The sequence below is a fragment of the Mustelus asterias genome, chromosome 18, assembly GCF_964213995.1.
Source record: "Mustelus asterias chromosome 18, sMusAst1.hap1.1, whole genome shotgun sequence".
Classification (NCBI taxonomy): Eukaryota; Metazoa; Chordata; class Chondrichthyes; order Carcharhiniformes; family Triakidae; genus Mustelus; species Mustelus asterias.
In genome coordinates, this window is record NC_135818.1 from 53788127 (window position 1) to 53805245 (window position 17119).

Sequence of the window (17119 nt, forward strand, 5' to 3'; positions counted from 1 at the left end):
CGATAGACTCTGGAGGGAGGGATTCAGCGGGTTATTGTGCGGGAGGGAGGGATTCAGCGGGTTATTGTGCGGGAGGGAGGGATTCAGCGGGTTATTGTGCGGGAGGGAGGGATTCAGCGGGTTATTGTGCGGGAGGGAGGGATTCAGCGGGTTATTGTGCGGGATCAGACTCCGCTGAGTGAGGTTAGCAGCGGAGGAAGGAGCCCCGGGCGGGAGCAGCGAGTTGCCCGCTGGCTGAGGGAGCTCTGAGCATCAGTGCGGGAGTGCGGACTTGGCGACAGCGCCTACCTGGGCGGCGCTCCCGCCCTCCTCCTGCTCCTGCCCAATATTTCAGTCGGTCTCCGGGGCTCGGACGCGCCATTTTAGACCTCGGGCGAAAACTGGCGGAAAGTAGCAGCGGGGAGCTGGGGGCGATGGAGAAGTACGAAAAAATCGCCAAGATCGGCGAGGGCTCCTACGGCGTTGTGTTCAAATGTAGGAACAAAGACACCGGGCAAATAGTGGCGATTAAAAAGTTTGTGGAGTCTGAGGATGATCCGGTTATTAAGAAGATTGCACTCCGAGAGATCCGGATGCTGAAGGTAAGTCAGTCAGTGCTGAAACTTCTTATTTTATCATATTTTATATATTTACTCAGCATTGAGTGCGCGGCATTTTTATATCAAATAAATAACGTGACTTTTTTTGCGATGGACGGATTATTCTTAAGAGGTTGCCCTGTGTGAGTTTGAAGTGTTTTTATTCAGATTGGAAATCTAAACTCTTCCACATCAGCAGCAGAATAAAATGCAGAGCTGACTGTACAAGTTACACCTGACCGGCTTTCCCCGGGCTACTGTGAGAAACAGGCACTCTGGTGTCCAACTCTAGTAACTCTGTGTCTAAATCATATTTGCGGCTGCTCTCGGTCACCCATGGGCAACAGATTGGGGCCAGTCGCCTCTCAACCCCGAATGCATTTCTTGACCATTTTCCAAATGAGCGGAATATGATGTACCTCTTTGCTGATCTCACTGTCTGTCTGATGTTTTAATTCACTGTTGTCCGGCTTCACAAATCAGACTGCTGTATGACATTGCTGTGCAGATATTATCATCTTGTGCCTAAATATCGTGAGCAGAATCATCTGCTTGCTGTCGTTTTTTATTCAGTCGTTTAGCCATCAACCTGTCATCGACAGTAATCCTCCCCCCCCCCCCCGTGTTGCATGTTTGAAGAGTCTCCAAGCACTTGACTGCTTATCCGATGTTCCAGTCACTGTTGTGTAGGGAATGTCCATAGAACCATTGAATCCCTGCATTGCAGAAGGAGGCCCTTCGGTCCATCGAGTCTTCACCAACTCTGAGCATTTTGCCTAGACACACCCCCCCCCCCCCCAAATGCATTTACCATGGTTAATCATACACATCTTTGAATACTAAGGGGACAATCCACGTAACCTGTACATCTCGTGTTTAGTTGATCTTTCTCTACACTCTAGCTATGACTGTAACACTACATTCTACACTCTCTCCTCCTCTATGAACGGTCTGTATAGTATGCAAGAAAAATACTTTTCACCAATACATGTGACAAATCAAATCTTTGGAATGGGGGGGGGGGTTGGGAGGGAGGGACTGGAGCGCCTGAAGGAACCCCCTCAAACACAGACAATGTGCAAACTCTACACGGTCACCCAAAACCGCTCAACTTGAGCACAGCAAGTCCCCACAAACAGAGAAATAACTAGACTGTCTGTTTTTAGATGTTGGCTGAGAAATACATATTGGCCAGGAGAACTCCCCTGCTTTTATTCAAATAATGCCAACAAATCTTTCACGTTCACCTTAAAGGAAAGATGGAGCCTTGGATCTGAAAGGGGGCAAGTGAAACATTCCCTCACTGAATGGTAGCAGTACCATTCAATGCTATATGCTGAAATCCCAAGAGTGGGACTTGAATCCAAGACTTGACTGAGGTGAGAGTGTGACCACTGATGCCGATTGTTGGTGTTGTATCCAAATAGTTGATCTTCATGTTTTAGATTCACAGAGAGAGACCATTTATTTGTGAGATCCAGGACTAAGTGGTGGAGGTGGATTTGTGGCAAAGTAAAGATAACTGAGCGATGCTACCACAACTTGAGAGAAAATCACTTCATTGAAATCATGCCTTTTTGTGAAACCCCTCGGGTGGAATTGTCCCGTTCTGCCCGCCCACCACGGGAATCATAGCAGGGGGCTGGCAGACCATGCAGAGGTCCATTGACCTCGGGTGGAATTTTCTGGTCTTCGGGCAAGTGTGGCCAGAATATCCTGCCTCTTGTCATCTGGATTAAACAGTTGTTGATGAAATCGAGTGTGCAACACTGGACTTGGAAATCTGGGACTTCAAAGTAAGTCCCAAGCTAATCTTCTCGTGTTCTTACATCACAGAGATTGGTTGGACATTTGTGTAGTTGACCAGGAAACAGAAAATCAGGTTTATGATTGCTGGAAAAGATTACACATAGTTTAAAGTTTATTTATTAGTGTCACAAGTAGGTTTACATTAACTATGCAATGAAGTTACTGTGAAAATCCCTTAGTCGCCACACTCTGGTGCCTATTTGGGTACACTGAGGGAGAATTTAGCATAGCCAATGCAGCTAACCAGCACGTCTTTTGGACTGTGGGAGGAAACCGGAGGAAATTCACGTAGACACAGGGAAATGTGCAGATTCCTCACAGACAGTGACCCAAACTGGGAATCAAACCCGGGTCCCAATATAATGTGGATAAATGTGAGGTTATCCACTTTGATAGCAATAATAGGAAGACAGATTATTACTTGAATGGGTGTAAATTGAGGGGCGTGGATACTCAACGAGACCTTGGAGTCCTTGTGCATCAGTTGCTGAAAGTAAACGCGCAGGTACAGCAGGCAGTAAAGAAGGCAAATGGTATGTTGGCCTTCATTGTGAGAGGATTTGAGGATTGGGATATTTTGCTGCAAATGTATAGAGCATTGGTGAGATCACACCTGGAGTATTGTGTGCAGTTTTGGTGTCCTTATCTGAGGAAGGATGTTCTTGCTATTGAGGGAGTACAACAAAGGTTTCCCAGACTGATTCCTAGAATGGCAGGTCTGTCAAATGAGGAGAGACTAAATTGGTTAGGATTATATTCACTGGAGTTTAGAAGAAACTTATAAAATTCTAACAGGATTAGACAGAGTAGATTCAGAAAAAATGTTCCCAATGGTGGGGAGTTCAGAACTAGGGGTCATAGTTTGAGGATAAGGGGTAAACATTTTAGAACTGAGGTGAGGAGAAATTTCTTCACCCAGAGGGTGGTGAATGTGTGGAATTCACTATCACAGAATGTAATCGAGGCCAAAACGTTGTCTGATTTCAAGAAGAAATTAGATATAGCTCTTGGGGCTAAAGGGATCAAGGGAAATGGGAAGAAGGGGGGAATCAGGATATTGAATTTGATGATCAGCCATCATCAAAATGAATGGCGGAGCAGGCTCAAAGGGCCTGCTTCTAGTTTCTATGTTTCTAAGCTGATATATCCAGGGATTTAAGCTACCATGATTAGATTACAGAAAGATAAAGAGAAGCTGCCGAATCTGTACTCCCAAATGGTGAAACCACCAAATGGAGTTGTGTTCAGGATGATGGTTGTGCTTTCTTGCGTGGTTACATTTATGAGGATCTGCTGGTACCAGCCGTCCATGTAGCTTGGTGGACAAACCTATGTTTGTCAAGCCTTTAATATATACTGACTTTATTATAATCAGGGAGCTTAAGCATGGTCTCCCTGGGCTCAGAAATTACATTATCAAATACCTGGCAATTTAGCTTTGGAATCATCTGTGGCAAACCTAGTGATCCAGTATCTGAGGCAGGCAAGTTCACTGTACTTCAGGGTAAGTTTGACAATTGGGATAATAATTGCAAGCAGGGATTCTTCCCACTTCGTTCCAGATAGCCCTGCAAGCCATTACCCTAATGTGAGGCTGGCTTTAGCTGGACAAAAGGGGAAATGTAGAGGTGTTGTGTGCTGATAGGCTGCACAGTTTTACCTGACTAAATTCCAGTAATATTCTATGTGGAATTGTGGATCCCTAAACTTTGGTTTTATCAACTGTACCAAGCTTACTGGAGTTGGGTAAATGTGGTTTTATCACTCCAGAGAGATCCAGGTTCAATTCTGGCCTCAGGTGACTGTTTGTGTGGAGTTTGCATGTTCTCCTTGTGTCTGCACGGGTTTCCTCCGGGTGCTCCAGTTTCCTAACGCAAAGGTGTACGGATTAGGTTGATTGGCCATGCTAAATTGTGCCTTATTGTCAGGGGGATTAGCAGAGTAAATATGTGAGGTTATGGAGATAGGGCCTGGATGAGATTGTTGTCAGTGCAGGCCCGATGGGCCGAATGGCCTCCCCCTGCACTGTAGGGATTCTATGATCACATGAGATAAATAAAAAGATCACCTGTGTGGATTTCCCTGTAACTGTTGCTTTGTTTGAAGACTCCTAAATATGATGATTGGCTTGCATACATACAATAAAAACCCTTTTTCATGGTTTACAAATTAATCAATGGGACAGTTCCTAGTACTTGATAATTATAGAATGATATTTCACAAATAAATGCTGTAGATTTAATTAAAACCATCTGGTTTGACCTCTTCAAGTTGAAGAAATATTGGGGGGGCGATTCTCCCAAAAGAATTCGAAGTGCCGAATTCGTGTGAAAACTGGAGTAACTCCCGCTGATTTTTTTTGGCGTGATTTTCAGAACGAATCTCCCACATTCTGAGCGCTGCAGAGTGCCCAAGCAAGATTCATTATGAAAACCTGTGGGTGGGGCATATTCCCGCTGGAGAGGCCGGCAGCATAGCACTGAGCGGGCCACTGCGCATGCGCCGACCTGTCAGCGCTGAGATCAGTGCATGCGCAGTCACTGCCCTCTGATCCTACCCCCCTCACCCCCCCTGATCACCGGCCTCCCAGACCTCTCTGGGAAAGACCCCCCCCCACACACACACATGCACACCCGGATGGCCAGCCCCGATCGCCATCTTCTCTTCCCTCCCTCTCTCCCTCTGCCACTGATCCAAATGCAGTGTAGTAGTTGCCCCCCCCCCCAATCGCACCCCAACAGGTTCTGCCCCCAGTAGGTGCTGCCCCATTGGCACTGCCCAATGCCTGGTGGGGCAGTGCCAAGGTGCCCCTTTGGCAGTGCCAGTTTGCCCCTTGGGCAGTGCTGAGGGGCCAGGCTGGCACTGCCCAGCCAGGGGGCAGCCCCTTATTCTCAACCTCCTGGGGAGGGAGGGGGGGCACCGTGGCCTCTGTTCCCTCCAGCGGGGTCAGGCTGCCTGTTCTCAGTTCGTGGGGAGCAGTTGTAAACCCCACTGGAGGGAACCTTCCCTGCCATGGCGGGGGAGAGACGCTGGTGGGCCCAGAGACTTCAGTCCTGGGCCCGCTAATGATATTGAAATTGGGATTTAAATATTTAAATCTGTTCCGAGCTGATTTCCGACACAGAGCTGATGACTTCAAAAAACCTGGAGCCAGAGATGCGCAGAGGCCGTGATGCCCAGTGGGGAGCCCGCTAAACAGCCTCTGCTGATGTCTCCTGGCCCGCTGCACTGCCTCATTATCATTTATTAAGGCAAAAATGTGGAATAATAGTAAATTGCAAAAGGAGTATAGATATCCAGTATTTTAAATGTAATTAAAAATGCAAATACTAGCAACATATATCTCACAGAAACAACTTGCTGAACAATTTATGCTATTCATAACTGCTTCCCAATGACAGCCAAGGTGGGGTTGGAGCCAGGTATATCAAAGTAAGTGCCACTCCCTCGGGCCAACAATTCAAGTGATTGGTGAGGACAACAGTGTGTTTCTAAGGCAACCTGTGTTGCTACCTGAAGAGAGTATCCTGCACAATGAGGTGTTGCTCAAGATCATTAAAGCTGGATAGAATTCTGAGGAAAGCTCCAAGGAATGATTCTCAGGTGTAAGTTATGGAGGAAAAAAGAAAGAGGGAGAGAGACAGAGCTGAAGTTTGTTTTAATCGAGAAAAGATTAATGGAGGAAGAACGTAACATGAATCGTGACTTTAAAATTCTGGGAGGTGCTGATTACGTGCTGTTTGTTTGCATGGAGTGAGACTAGAGATTATAGGGTTTTTCATATGACATGGGCTTGCAGTATAAAACTTCCAGCAAGAATAGCTGATGTTCTGTCAATTGATTCATTCACAAAAACTGGATGGTTGATATTTGATCATCTGGGGTGATCAAACATATCATAGCACAACTGCAAGTTGTTGCTTGTCGAGATCAATGAGCCAGGATTGAATTGCCTTGATGTGGGAATCAAGTTGGCTGGATTACCCTTGGAGATCAAAAGATATCTGAACAGATTAGGTTTTTTTTGGAAGGTAAACAAATACGATTGAATCCAATGCATGACGAAGGAAGTGAGAGTGGAGGGAAATGCTTTCTCATTTTCTGGTTTTTTTTTGTGTTCTCGGTGTATAACACCACTTAATGATTTTATTTTCCCATTTTAAGTTAAAACACACCATTAAAAAGGGGAGATAGTTAAATCATAGAGATTATAGAATCCGTACAGTACAGAAGGAGACCATTCAGACCATTACATCTGCACTGACTTTCTAACAGCGTCTTACCCAGGCCCACCCCCACCTTATCCTCTAATCCCACACATTTACCCCACTAATCCCCCTAACCTACACAACCTGGTATACGGAGGGACAATTTAGCATGGCCAATCCACCTAACCTGCACATCCTTTGACTGGGAGGAAACCAGGAGGAAATCTACGCAGACACAGGGAGAATGTGTAAACTCCACACAAACGGCCACCCAAGGCTGGAATCGAACCCTGCACTGGAGCTAATTAGTGTGCCAAATTGATAAGTTTAATAGGTCAATAGCTATGGCAATAACTGAATGAGGATTTGAATTTGGGACCGGATAAGATGATGAAGGTATTAGAAAAAGGTAGAATTGTAAAAGTGTTCTTAACTGGAGCCTGCTTCTGGCTTTGTGGGAAGAAGATCCAGATCCCTCATTTTGTTTGCGTCCAAAGGTGAAAGTGCTGGTGCCAGGAAGATCAAAGCCAGAATGGATTGCACTCTGTTTTAATTCACTCTGAATGAGTGAATTAAATTACTCAATGGATAATAAAAACTGGTCAAAATGGCTTCCATATTAGCAGTAACTTGTGTCAGGTGCATCTTCATGTGGGATTTAACAAGAGATTCATTGTTGCTACAATTCTTTAATTGGAAATTGATTAGAATCAGTATGTTGGAGATTTCTTGGGTGGCAGAATGGTGCTGTGTAAGTGTCATTGGATCAAAATCATTCTCTGCTATGGCTGTGTTGACTTTTCGTGCAAATCATTCCATTCCACCGCGTAACAAGTGCTGCAAATATGAAAGGTACAAAGTAATGGTAACACTGGAGATTTCTTTATGTAAACACAGCTGTGAAGTCATATGTTATTTGGAACTTGCTGATGGAATGCTCATCTAAGAACCGAGTGCCAGTTTGTACTTTTTGACTCATACTATTGACTCATCACCAGGACTAATTAATCAAAGAACAATACAGCACAGGAACAGGCCCTTTGGCCCTCCAAGTCTGCACCACTCTTGTGCCCACTAGACCATTCTTTTGTATCCCTCTATTCCCAGTCTGTTCATGTGGCTAATCATCCAGAAATCTGGACTAACCAACAGAATTTAAGTTCAAATCCCATTTGAATTCAATTTTAAGTAATCTGGAAATAAAAAGCTTATGTCAGTAAAAGTGAACATGAAGGTTTTGATTGTTGTAAAACCCCCTTTGTTTCGCTAATGACTCATTTTTGAAAGAAACTTGCCCTTACCTGCCTGGCCAACATGTCACTGCAGCTCACACATTGATTCTTAACCACTCTCTGAAGTGGAAGCCACTGGGTTCTCAAAGACAATTAGGTAGAGGCAATAAAAATGTTGGCCTAGCCAGTGACACCCACATCCATGAAAGAATAACAATCCAATAGCTTACAACTGAATCAGTTCAAGATAGCAGCTCGCTATACCTTCTCGGCAACTATGGAGGGGTAATAAATGAACACATCCTTAAAATTATCTTTTTAAAAATTTGAATGTAACATAGTCACCCCAGAAGCTATGTTTTGCTTGTGGTTTTAGTTATGTCTCCCAGGTCATCATAGTTTTCACAATCCACCTTATGGATTCCCTTAGTGATAATGCTTGGAGCTCTTTTCACAGCAATGAATGTAAATGTATAAACTTGTGTGCATTGTCTGTTCATCTGGAGTAATTATGTTTTTAATTTATAAAAGTTGGAACTTCAGAAGAGATTATTCAGACGAGATTATTTCTTGTAGGTAACAGGAATGTCCAACATTCATCCTTGACTCTTTTCTTCCTTATACTTTGTCTTTGCATTTTATATTCCGTAGCAAGTCCACCTTGGCCTTTCCTGTATAGTCTTGAGTCCTGGCATTGTGTGTTACTCCACTTTGAACGTTTTTCAGTGGACACCACAATTGGACACAGTACGCGGTGTGTCTTTGCCAATGCTTTCTAGAGTGTCAGTCTTGTATCTCCAGACCAATAAATTATGGATATACTTGTAAAACTGAACATTCTGTTGGCATTGGCATTTGTTACTTTATAACTTGATGCGATCAACATTTTTCCCACTTTCATTTTGATAGTTTTAATATTTTTGCTGTATTAAAGATATGAATGTCCTTACATTTCTGAAATTTTCATGTCATTTGCTCCATTGCCAAATATCTGTAGTGCCACTGAAGAACATTTTTCCCAGGAACATCCCTCTTTTCCACACTGTTTCTCTGTTGGGTTGTTTGTTATTAATCTTTTTGTCATCACAATTAGACATCAAGTTAACAGTGATTAGATAATAGAGAGAAACCCTAGATTTTAAGAAGGGTTTCATGGAATGCAATGTAATTTTCTAGTGATTGTAAAATCAATCAGCAAATTTGTATTTTTATTAGCAAAGGTAATTATAGCACAGCATATTTCTGTCAATCTCTGCATTCCAGTTCTATTGCAATATTTGTTTTAATGTTAATTTTTCATATCTGTATAGACGTTGACTCGCAACCAAGCAACAGATCTCCAAGTAGTGTAATTGGCACATTGGCCAGTAGCTGCCTGTTGTATTAAATATTGCATCTGTGTGGATAATTGTGAATGTAAACGTAACTCACTTTGTTGGTCAGGAGATAAATCTGTATTTGTTTAACGTTCTGACATAAGATAAATGGTATGGTATATTTCTTGATTTCATTATCTAAAGTAAACAGGAACACCAATCCAGAACTACTACTAAACATGCAGCACATTGGAACCTAGCAATGGTCTGTTTTCTTAATGCTACTGTTGCTAAGAATGGGTTGGCATTTGCAATAAATATGCCAACTTATAATGAATCAGTTTTTTTAATAGTGTGTTGGCGAACATATGAAAAGTTTGTGGGAGTGTCAGACCATGCCAATTGCTGAACTATTTACGTATATCTGGCACAATCTATGTATTGCCAAGGCGCCACTTTTTACTTCAGAGATTTTGCACAATGTTACTATATTGAGAAAGTAGGTAATCGGTAGAATTACAAGGCCACATTACATATATACATATCTTGTATAGTGATATTTTGTTCACTGTACACATAACATTGTATATATTGAACATTCATTAAATTCCAGTGGCACAGTGGTTAGCGCTGCAGCCTCACAGCACCAGGGACCCACGTTTGATTCCCGGATTGCGTTACTATCTGTGCGCAGTCTGCACGTTCTCCCTGTGTCTGTATGGGTTTCCTCCCGGTGCTCCAGTTTCCTCCCACAGTCCAAAAGACGTGCTGGTTAGGTACATTGGCCATGCTAAATTCTCTCTGTGTACCGAACAGGCGCCGGAATGTGGCGACTAGGGGATTTTCGCAGTAACTTCATCGGTGTGCAAGCCTACTTGTGACACTAATAAATAAACTTTACTTTGTGCGTTCACCTGGTTACCGTGCTGTTCTTCATAAGCTATTTAGTGGCAATCATAAAAATTAGATTCAATTCTGAAACAAATATTTCTGTGTTGATGGCAGAGCAAAGTCCTAAAATGCCCGAATCAAAGCATGACTGTAGCAAGAGCCAACATTTAATTTTACTAGTCCTAACTGATCAACTATATTAAAGATTCAATTTAAAACAATTTTGTGCCCTGGATTGAGCTTACAAGTGCAAAGCTAAAATTCTATACCGGGCAACATTTGAGGTTATTGGGGAAGGTTGAAACATGTAGTTCCTTCCCATTGAGGAAGCTTAGATTGATTGGTCCCAACTCCAGCTGCACCCCTGTTAGTGAATGGCTTATTAAAAACTGGCATTGAGAAAATGGTGACCCTGTTGAAACAAAAGATTCAGGGGGGCTTGGGAGGGTACATGCTGACAGGATCATAGAATCCTACAGTACAGAAGGAGGCCATTCGGCCCATCGAGTCTGCACCGACCACAATCCCACCCAGGCCCTATCCCCATAACCCCATCCATTTACCCTAGCTACTTCTCCTTTCACTAAGGGGCAATTTAGCATAGCCAATCCACCTAACCCACACATCTTTGGACTGTGGGAGGAAACCGGAGCACCCGGAGGAAACCCACGCAGACACGGGGTGAATGTGCAAACTCTGCACAGACAGTGACCCAAGCCGGGAATCGAACCCGGGTCCCTGGCGCTGTGAGGCAGCAGTGCTAACCAGTGTGCCAAAGATATTTCCCTTTGTGGGGAAAACTTAACGGGCGGGCACACACACTTATAAAATACAGGATCTCCTATTTAAAACAGAAACGAGGAGGAATTCAGTTTGTTATATGGTTGTTAATCTTTAGAATTCTCTTCCATCGACTGCATTGGAGGCTAGGTCAAAGGATAGGCCAAGTTGGACAGATTTTGATTGACAAGGGAGTCAAGGGTTTGTGGGGTAGACAGGAAGGTGACGTTAAAGCCACAATCAGATCAGCCAAGATCTTATTGAATGGTACAGCAGGCTCAATGGGCCAAATGGCCTACTCCTATTTCTTACTCTGACATATTTGGTACACGAAGGAACTTGGATAGGATAAAATAAAAATTACAATTGGGCTCTTCAAATATCAGCTAAGACACTTGGTGTAAGTGCAAATAGGGCTGATCATAACATTGTCACAAATGAGAAATGCCTCTTGTCTCAGTTTATTTAGAAAATAAAAATCACTGTTCCCAAATACTTTGTACAAAGAGTCTAACCATCAGCAAGTCTTGCACATAATGTGCTGCACTTTTCAAAACGCATAATTTAAATTTATTTATTAGTGTCACAAGAAGGCTCACACTAACACTGCAATGAAGTTACTGTGAAAACCCCCTCGTCGCCACACTCCAGCCCCTGTTCAGATACACTGAGGGAGAATTTAGTTTGGCCAATCCACCTAACCAGCACGTCTTTTGGACTGTGGGAGGAAACTGGAGCACCCGGAGGAAACCCACGCAGACACTGGGAGAACGTGCAAACTCCACACAGACAGCGACCCAAGCCGGGAATCGAACCCAGGTCCCTGGCAATGTGGGGCAGCGGTGCTAACCGCTGTGCCATCACACCGCACGCTGCATCTTGTAATAGAAAATGTGCATATTCTGATGTTTATTTTACCTTATTTATTGTAGTATTAATTCAAAAAGAATGAATCCTGGATACAGTACCAGTGTTATTCTGGGGTGTTTTACTACAATGTGAACTTTTAATGTGAAGATTAAGTTATTATTAGTTATATGTTTAACATTTAACCCTTTGTTTTTAGAGAAATACAAACCCAATTTTTCAATGTAATTTTATGGCAGTAGTCAGAACTATTAACTTTGTACTCAATGCTTTGTTCAACTCTTCTGGCCTCCAGAATTATTAAATATTAGTTGTACAATCATGGAATGTGAAAAAGAGTCAAATAAAAGCGTATCAGGGCAAAGGTAAGTACAGCAAAATACAATTATGATTTATAAATTATCCTGGAAAATTATGATTTGTCATGTTTCATGGCGTACCTACCACTGGAATTGGTGGACTTTCTTGGTCAAGATTGATTCATTTTTTTTCAAAAATATATAGTTCCAGAAATTCCTCATACACTGCAATCTCTCCAGTCCAGAATAACACTGGTACTGTATCCAGGATTCATTCTTTTTGAATTAATACTACAATAAATAAGGTAAAATAAACATCAGAATATGCACATTTTCTATTATAAGATGCAATGTGTGGCGAGATGGCACAGCGGTTAGCACCACTGCCTCACATTGCCAGGGGCCTGGGTTCGATTCCTGGCTTGGGTCGCTGTCTGTGTGGAGTTTGCACATTCTCCCAGTGTCTGCGTGGCTTCCTCCGGGTGCTCCGGTTTCCCCCCACAGTCCAAAAGACGTGCTGGTTAGGTGGATTGGCCATGCTAAATTCTCCCTCAGTGTATCCGAACAGGGGCCGGAGTGCAGAAGGACAGATTAGTGCAGACTAGGGGATTTTCACAGTAACTTCATTGCAGTGTTAGTGTGAGCCTTCTTGTGACACTAATAAATAAACTTACATTATGCGTTTTGAAAAGTGCAGCACATTATGTGCAAGACTTGCTGATGGTTCGACTCTTTGTACAAATATTTGGGAACAGTCAGTGGAAAACTATTGCTCAGAAACATTCGTTATCCAGAAGGTTTTAGAGCAGATCCAAGCAATTGACTTCATCATTTTAGTGAAGTACTTTGGGAGTGAAAACATGGAAGGTATATCAGTACTTGAATAACTAACCACTTTTTATTATTGTTTTATAATAGTTTATGCAGCAGGCAAGTATGTGGTTTTTTTCGTTTTGCACACTTGCGGTTAGGCATTCTGAATGTCATTCTATAATCTTGAAAATTCCAAAATCTAGGAATGGCTTGGTCACAAGCATTCCAGATTGAGAGATTACTGTGTATTCAACTTAGATTGCAAGTAAATGTGTGTACTGAAAAAAATGAGTGCTTTTAATTTGGGCAGGGAAATCTAGCAATGTTCCTACGGTGTTCTTTGTTTTCATTGTAGATTTTAAATCTAATAGCTGTTTTTAATCTGTACTGTTTTGCCTGTCAAAATGCTTTTCATTGTAATGTGATGCTTTTAGCCTGCACGAAATAGCACTCCTGTCCATTTTTCACCTATGAAAGGACCTATGTAGCTCCAAAAGTTTGGAAAAATAATCAGTCACCCAATAGTCCAAAGAATAAGTAGTGTCACATTTACTGGAGAACAACTTATCGCTATCAAGTAACTAGTATTTAGTTTGTTCACAACCAGTTGAGATTCAGATCTGATGTTCGTGTCTTTCAGTAAGTGGGCAACCAGGAAATCTCATTAGAAATATAAGAACTGATATTTACAAAGGGACACAAGAAGGGAAATACTTGTATTCTATATACAGGAAATATTAGTTTTTTCTACCAAATGTTAAGGTTGAAAATCTGACCATGTAAACACTTCAAATTACTGTGTTTTATTTAGTCTGTTGTTTTGGTATGTTGAAGTGCTTGCCAATAAAGCTTCCTGTTCAAAGTGTAAAAAGTCTCGCACTGTGCAAAGGAGTGGCGGAAGTGGAAATTGAGTTGGTTCCCTTCCCAATTGAGAGTGTTTGTTCAGTCAATATACTGTAGTAAACATTGATATAAATCAGGTCTCAGCTAATGAATCTTTCAATTATAGTTTCACCAGTTTGATTTGAGTTGCTAAGTTAATGTAAGTATTGATCAAAGCGATATGTACCATACATTCTGCATTTCTATATTTTTAAATTCAGTTTATATACTTGAGGCACATAGAACCTTTTCAGTCTGTTTTGCACTAAATTAATACAGGACTTCAATCAGCTTTGCGTAAATAAAGGTTTGCTTTTTATTTTTTATATAAGGTCATGTACAACAGAATCTACAATAATTTAACATAACAGCAAAATAGTACTTTCTTTGTGCCCCCTTAGCCCTCATCTCTTGAATCCACTAACAACATTGGTTTACAGTTCCATTCTGCTCTTCATTCACATGTTCGTTTGGACAGTGAGTCATCAGAGTATTTGCAGCTGAGGTTTCTCTTGACCTCTTTTCAGTACAGGTCACTGAGTGATGATGAGAGCTCTTCCCTTTCCAGAAACACCGGATAGAATATTCCCATCCTGCCCACGGCAGGTTTTGTGGCAGGCAGGAGCCAAAAAAGCCAGAAGCCCCTTGGCATAAAAGCAGTTTGCAATTCTCCCAGTGTTGGGTTAATAGCAGATCGGGTATTCCCCAAGTAGTGACATGAATGATTCATTACTATCTCATGAATGTTCGTTAAATATGGTCTTGGGCTCGTAGTCAGGAGTCAGGGAGTAGAGACAGTCTTGGGGCACAGCTGGCCATACTACAGGCCATGGCACGCACATTGTACTGCTACTCCTGGGTGGGACAAGGGCTGTGTGCTCAATTGTGATGAGGTACAGCTTGGTGGGTAGGGCAATTTTACAGTCCGTATCCATTTGCTTGTCTGGCTTTGTACTTGTCTGCAGATGGAATTGTGATGGTTATGGGAGGCATCAGCAGCCTGTACTTGGGGAAAGATGAGGGGAGGTTTGTGAAGCTTTCATGGGGGTGGGGGAGGGTCTCTAGCTGGGGAGGGGTGAGGTCCACATGGGGCATGGGCACATTGACAGTTATAGCTCGGGGGGAGGGTTGGAATTTTGATCACAATAACAGTGGAATCCAGTATTACAAGATCTGGAGAAGCTAATGATGATCATGAAACAGATTTGTTGTAAAAACCTACCTGGTTTACTAATGTACTTTAGGGAGGGAAATCCTTACCCAGTCTGGCCTACATGTGACTCCAGATCCACAGCAATGCGGTTGACTCATAAATGCCCTCCTGAAGTGGCCTAGCAAGCCACTCAGTTCAAGGGCAATTGGGGAAGGACAATAAATACCCAGCCAGCGATTCTCGCATCCCATGAATGAATAATAAATGAATAACAGAAGGGAGCACTACCTTCACATCGTGAGGTTCCAGGTAGATTTCTGGGAATGCAGACAGTGAGAGGGGGAGTGTCAAAGCTGGTCTCGAGGTAAAAGTGCAGAACCACCATCTTGCACACTCAAACTAATAGTACAGAACCACCATCTTGCACACTCAAACTAATAGTGCAGAACCACCATCTTGCACACTCAAACTAATAGTACAGAACCACCATCTTGCACACTCCAACTAATAGTGCAGAATCACCATCTTGCACACTCAAACTAATAGTACAGAACCACCATCTTGCACACTCAAACTAATAGTACAGAACCACCATCTTGCACACTCAAACTAATAGTGCAGAACCACCATCTTGCACACTCAAACTAATAGTACAGAAACACCATCTTGCACACTCAAACTAATAGTGCAGAACCACCATCTTGCACACTCAAACTAATAGTACAGAACCACCATCTTGCACACTCAAACTAATAGTGCAGAACCACCATCTTGCACACTCAAACTAATAGTACAGAACCACCATCTTGCACACTCAAACTAATAGTACAGAACCACCATCTTGCACACTCAAACTAATAGTGCAGAACCACCATCTTGCACACTCAAACTAATAGTACAGAAACACCATCTTGCACACTCAAACTAATAGTGCAGAACCACCATCTTGCACACTCAAACTAATAGTGCAGTTTTAAATCAAAAGTAGAAGCAAATCTGCATGAGGGGTCTGAGACTGTATGTGAGGAGTGCACTGTTGGATCAAGGGGCCCTTTCCAGGGTGACCTCTAACCTGTTGGTGCCAGAAGATTAACATTGAGTCAGGGCTGAGAGAAAGGAGGAAAACCTCAGCAAGTTTGTCCACAGATTTCTGAAGGCGGAAGGACACAATAGTAGGGTGGTGAAAAGGGCATATGGGACACTTGCCTTTATCAATCAAGGCACAGATTACAAAAGCAAGGAGGTCATATTGGAGTTAGTTGTATAGAACTTTGGTGAGGCCACAGCTGAAGTACTGTGCGCAGTTCTGGTCGCTACATTATCGGAAGGATGTGATTGCTGTGGAGGAGGTGCAGAGGCGATTCACCAGGATGCTGCCTGGGATGGAACATTTAAGTTATGAAAAGAGGTTGTATAGACTGGGATCGTTTTCATTGGAGTAGAGACGACTGAGGGGGCGACCTGATCAAGGTGTACAAGATTATGAGTTGCGTGGATAGGGAGCGGCTGTTCCCCATAGGTCCATTCAGAAGTCTGATGGCAGCAGGGAAGAAGCTATTGTTGAGTTAGTTGCTGCGTGACCTCAGACTTTTGTATCTTTTCCTAACAGAAAAAGATGGAAGAAAGTATGGGCCTGATTTTACCAAAGCGCGGTAAAGTTGGGCGTCGGGCCTATACCGCGATCTGCACCTGATTCCGAGCAGATCCGACACCCGAATCGGGTGGCCCGACGATTTAAATGTATTAGCATGCATTTAAATCGACTTAATGAACCGCGCGCCCAACTCTACCGCCAAATCCCACTTTACCGTCTTCTGGCCCGATCCGCGTCCGCGTTGTTACCAATCTACAAAATAAAAGTCTGAAGTCGCCGCTGCAGCCTCCGAAGAGCGGGGTCAGAGACTGCAATGGCTCTCTGACCCAGGTCATCCTCTGGTCGGGGCGTGAGGGGGGGGAAGAGGGGGTGTGATGTCTCATCCCCTGGGGGGGCCGGGGAGGTGGCGTGGCGTGTGACATCTCATCCCCTGGGGGGGCGGTGGAGAGGGGGTGTGACATCTCATCCCCTGGGGGAGGGGGTGTGACCGATCATCCCCGGGGGTGGGGGGGAGAGGAGAGGGGGCGTGACATATCATCCTCTGGTCGGGGGGTGGGGGGGGGGGGGGGGGGTGTTTGAGGGGAGGGGGTGTATCCGATCATCCCTTGTGGGGGGGGGGGGGCGGGGGAGGAGAGGTGGTGTGACGTCTCATCCTCTGGTCGGGGGGGTTCTGCTGCCTGTCTGCGGCCGATCCCTC

General features: G+C 43.5%; 1 protein-coding gene across 1 annotated transcript in view; it reads left to right on the forward strand.

The window, feature by feature from the left end:
• The first annotated feature begins 260 nt into the window (after positions 1-260).
• Positions 261-17119, forward strand: part of cdkl1 (cyclin dependent kinase like 1 (CDC2 related kinase)) — a 41156-nt gene continuing 24297 nt past the window's right edge. The window contains exon 1 of the mRNA XM_078233954.1: positions 261-581. Coding sequence (XP_078090080.1) covers positions 414-581 — 168 coding nt within the window. The 5' untranslated portion in view covers positions 261-413. The remainder of the gene's footprint in view (positions 582-17119) is intronic.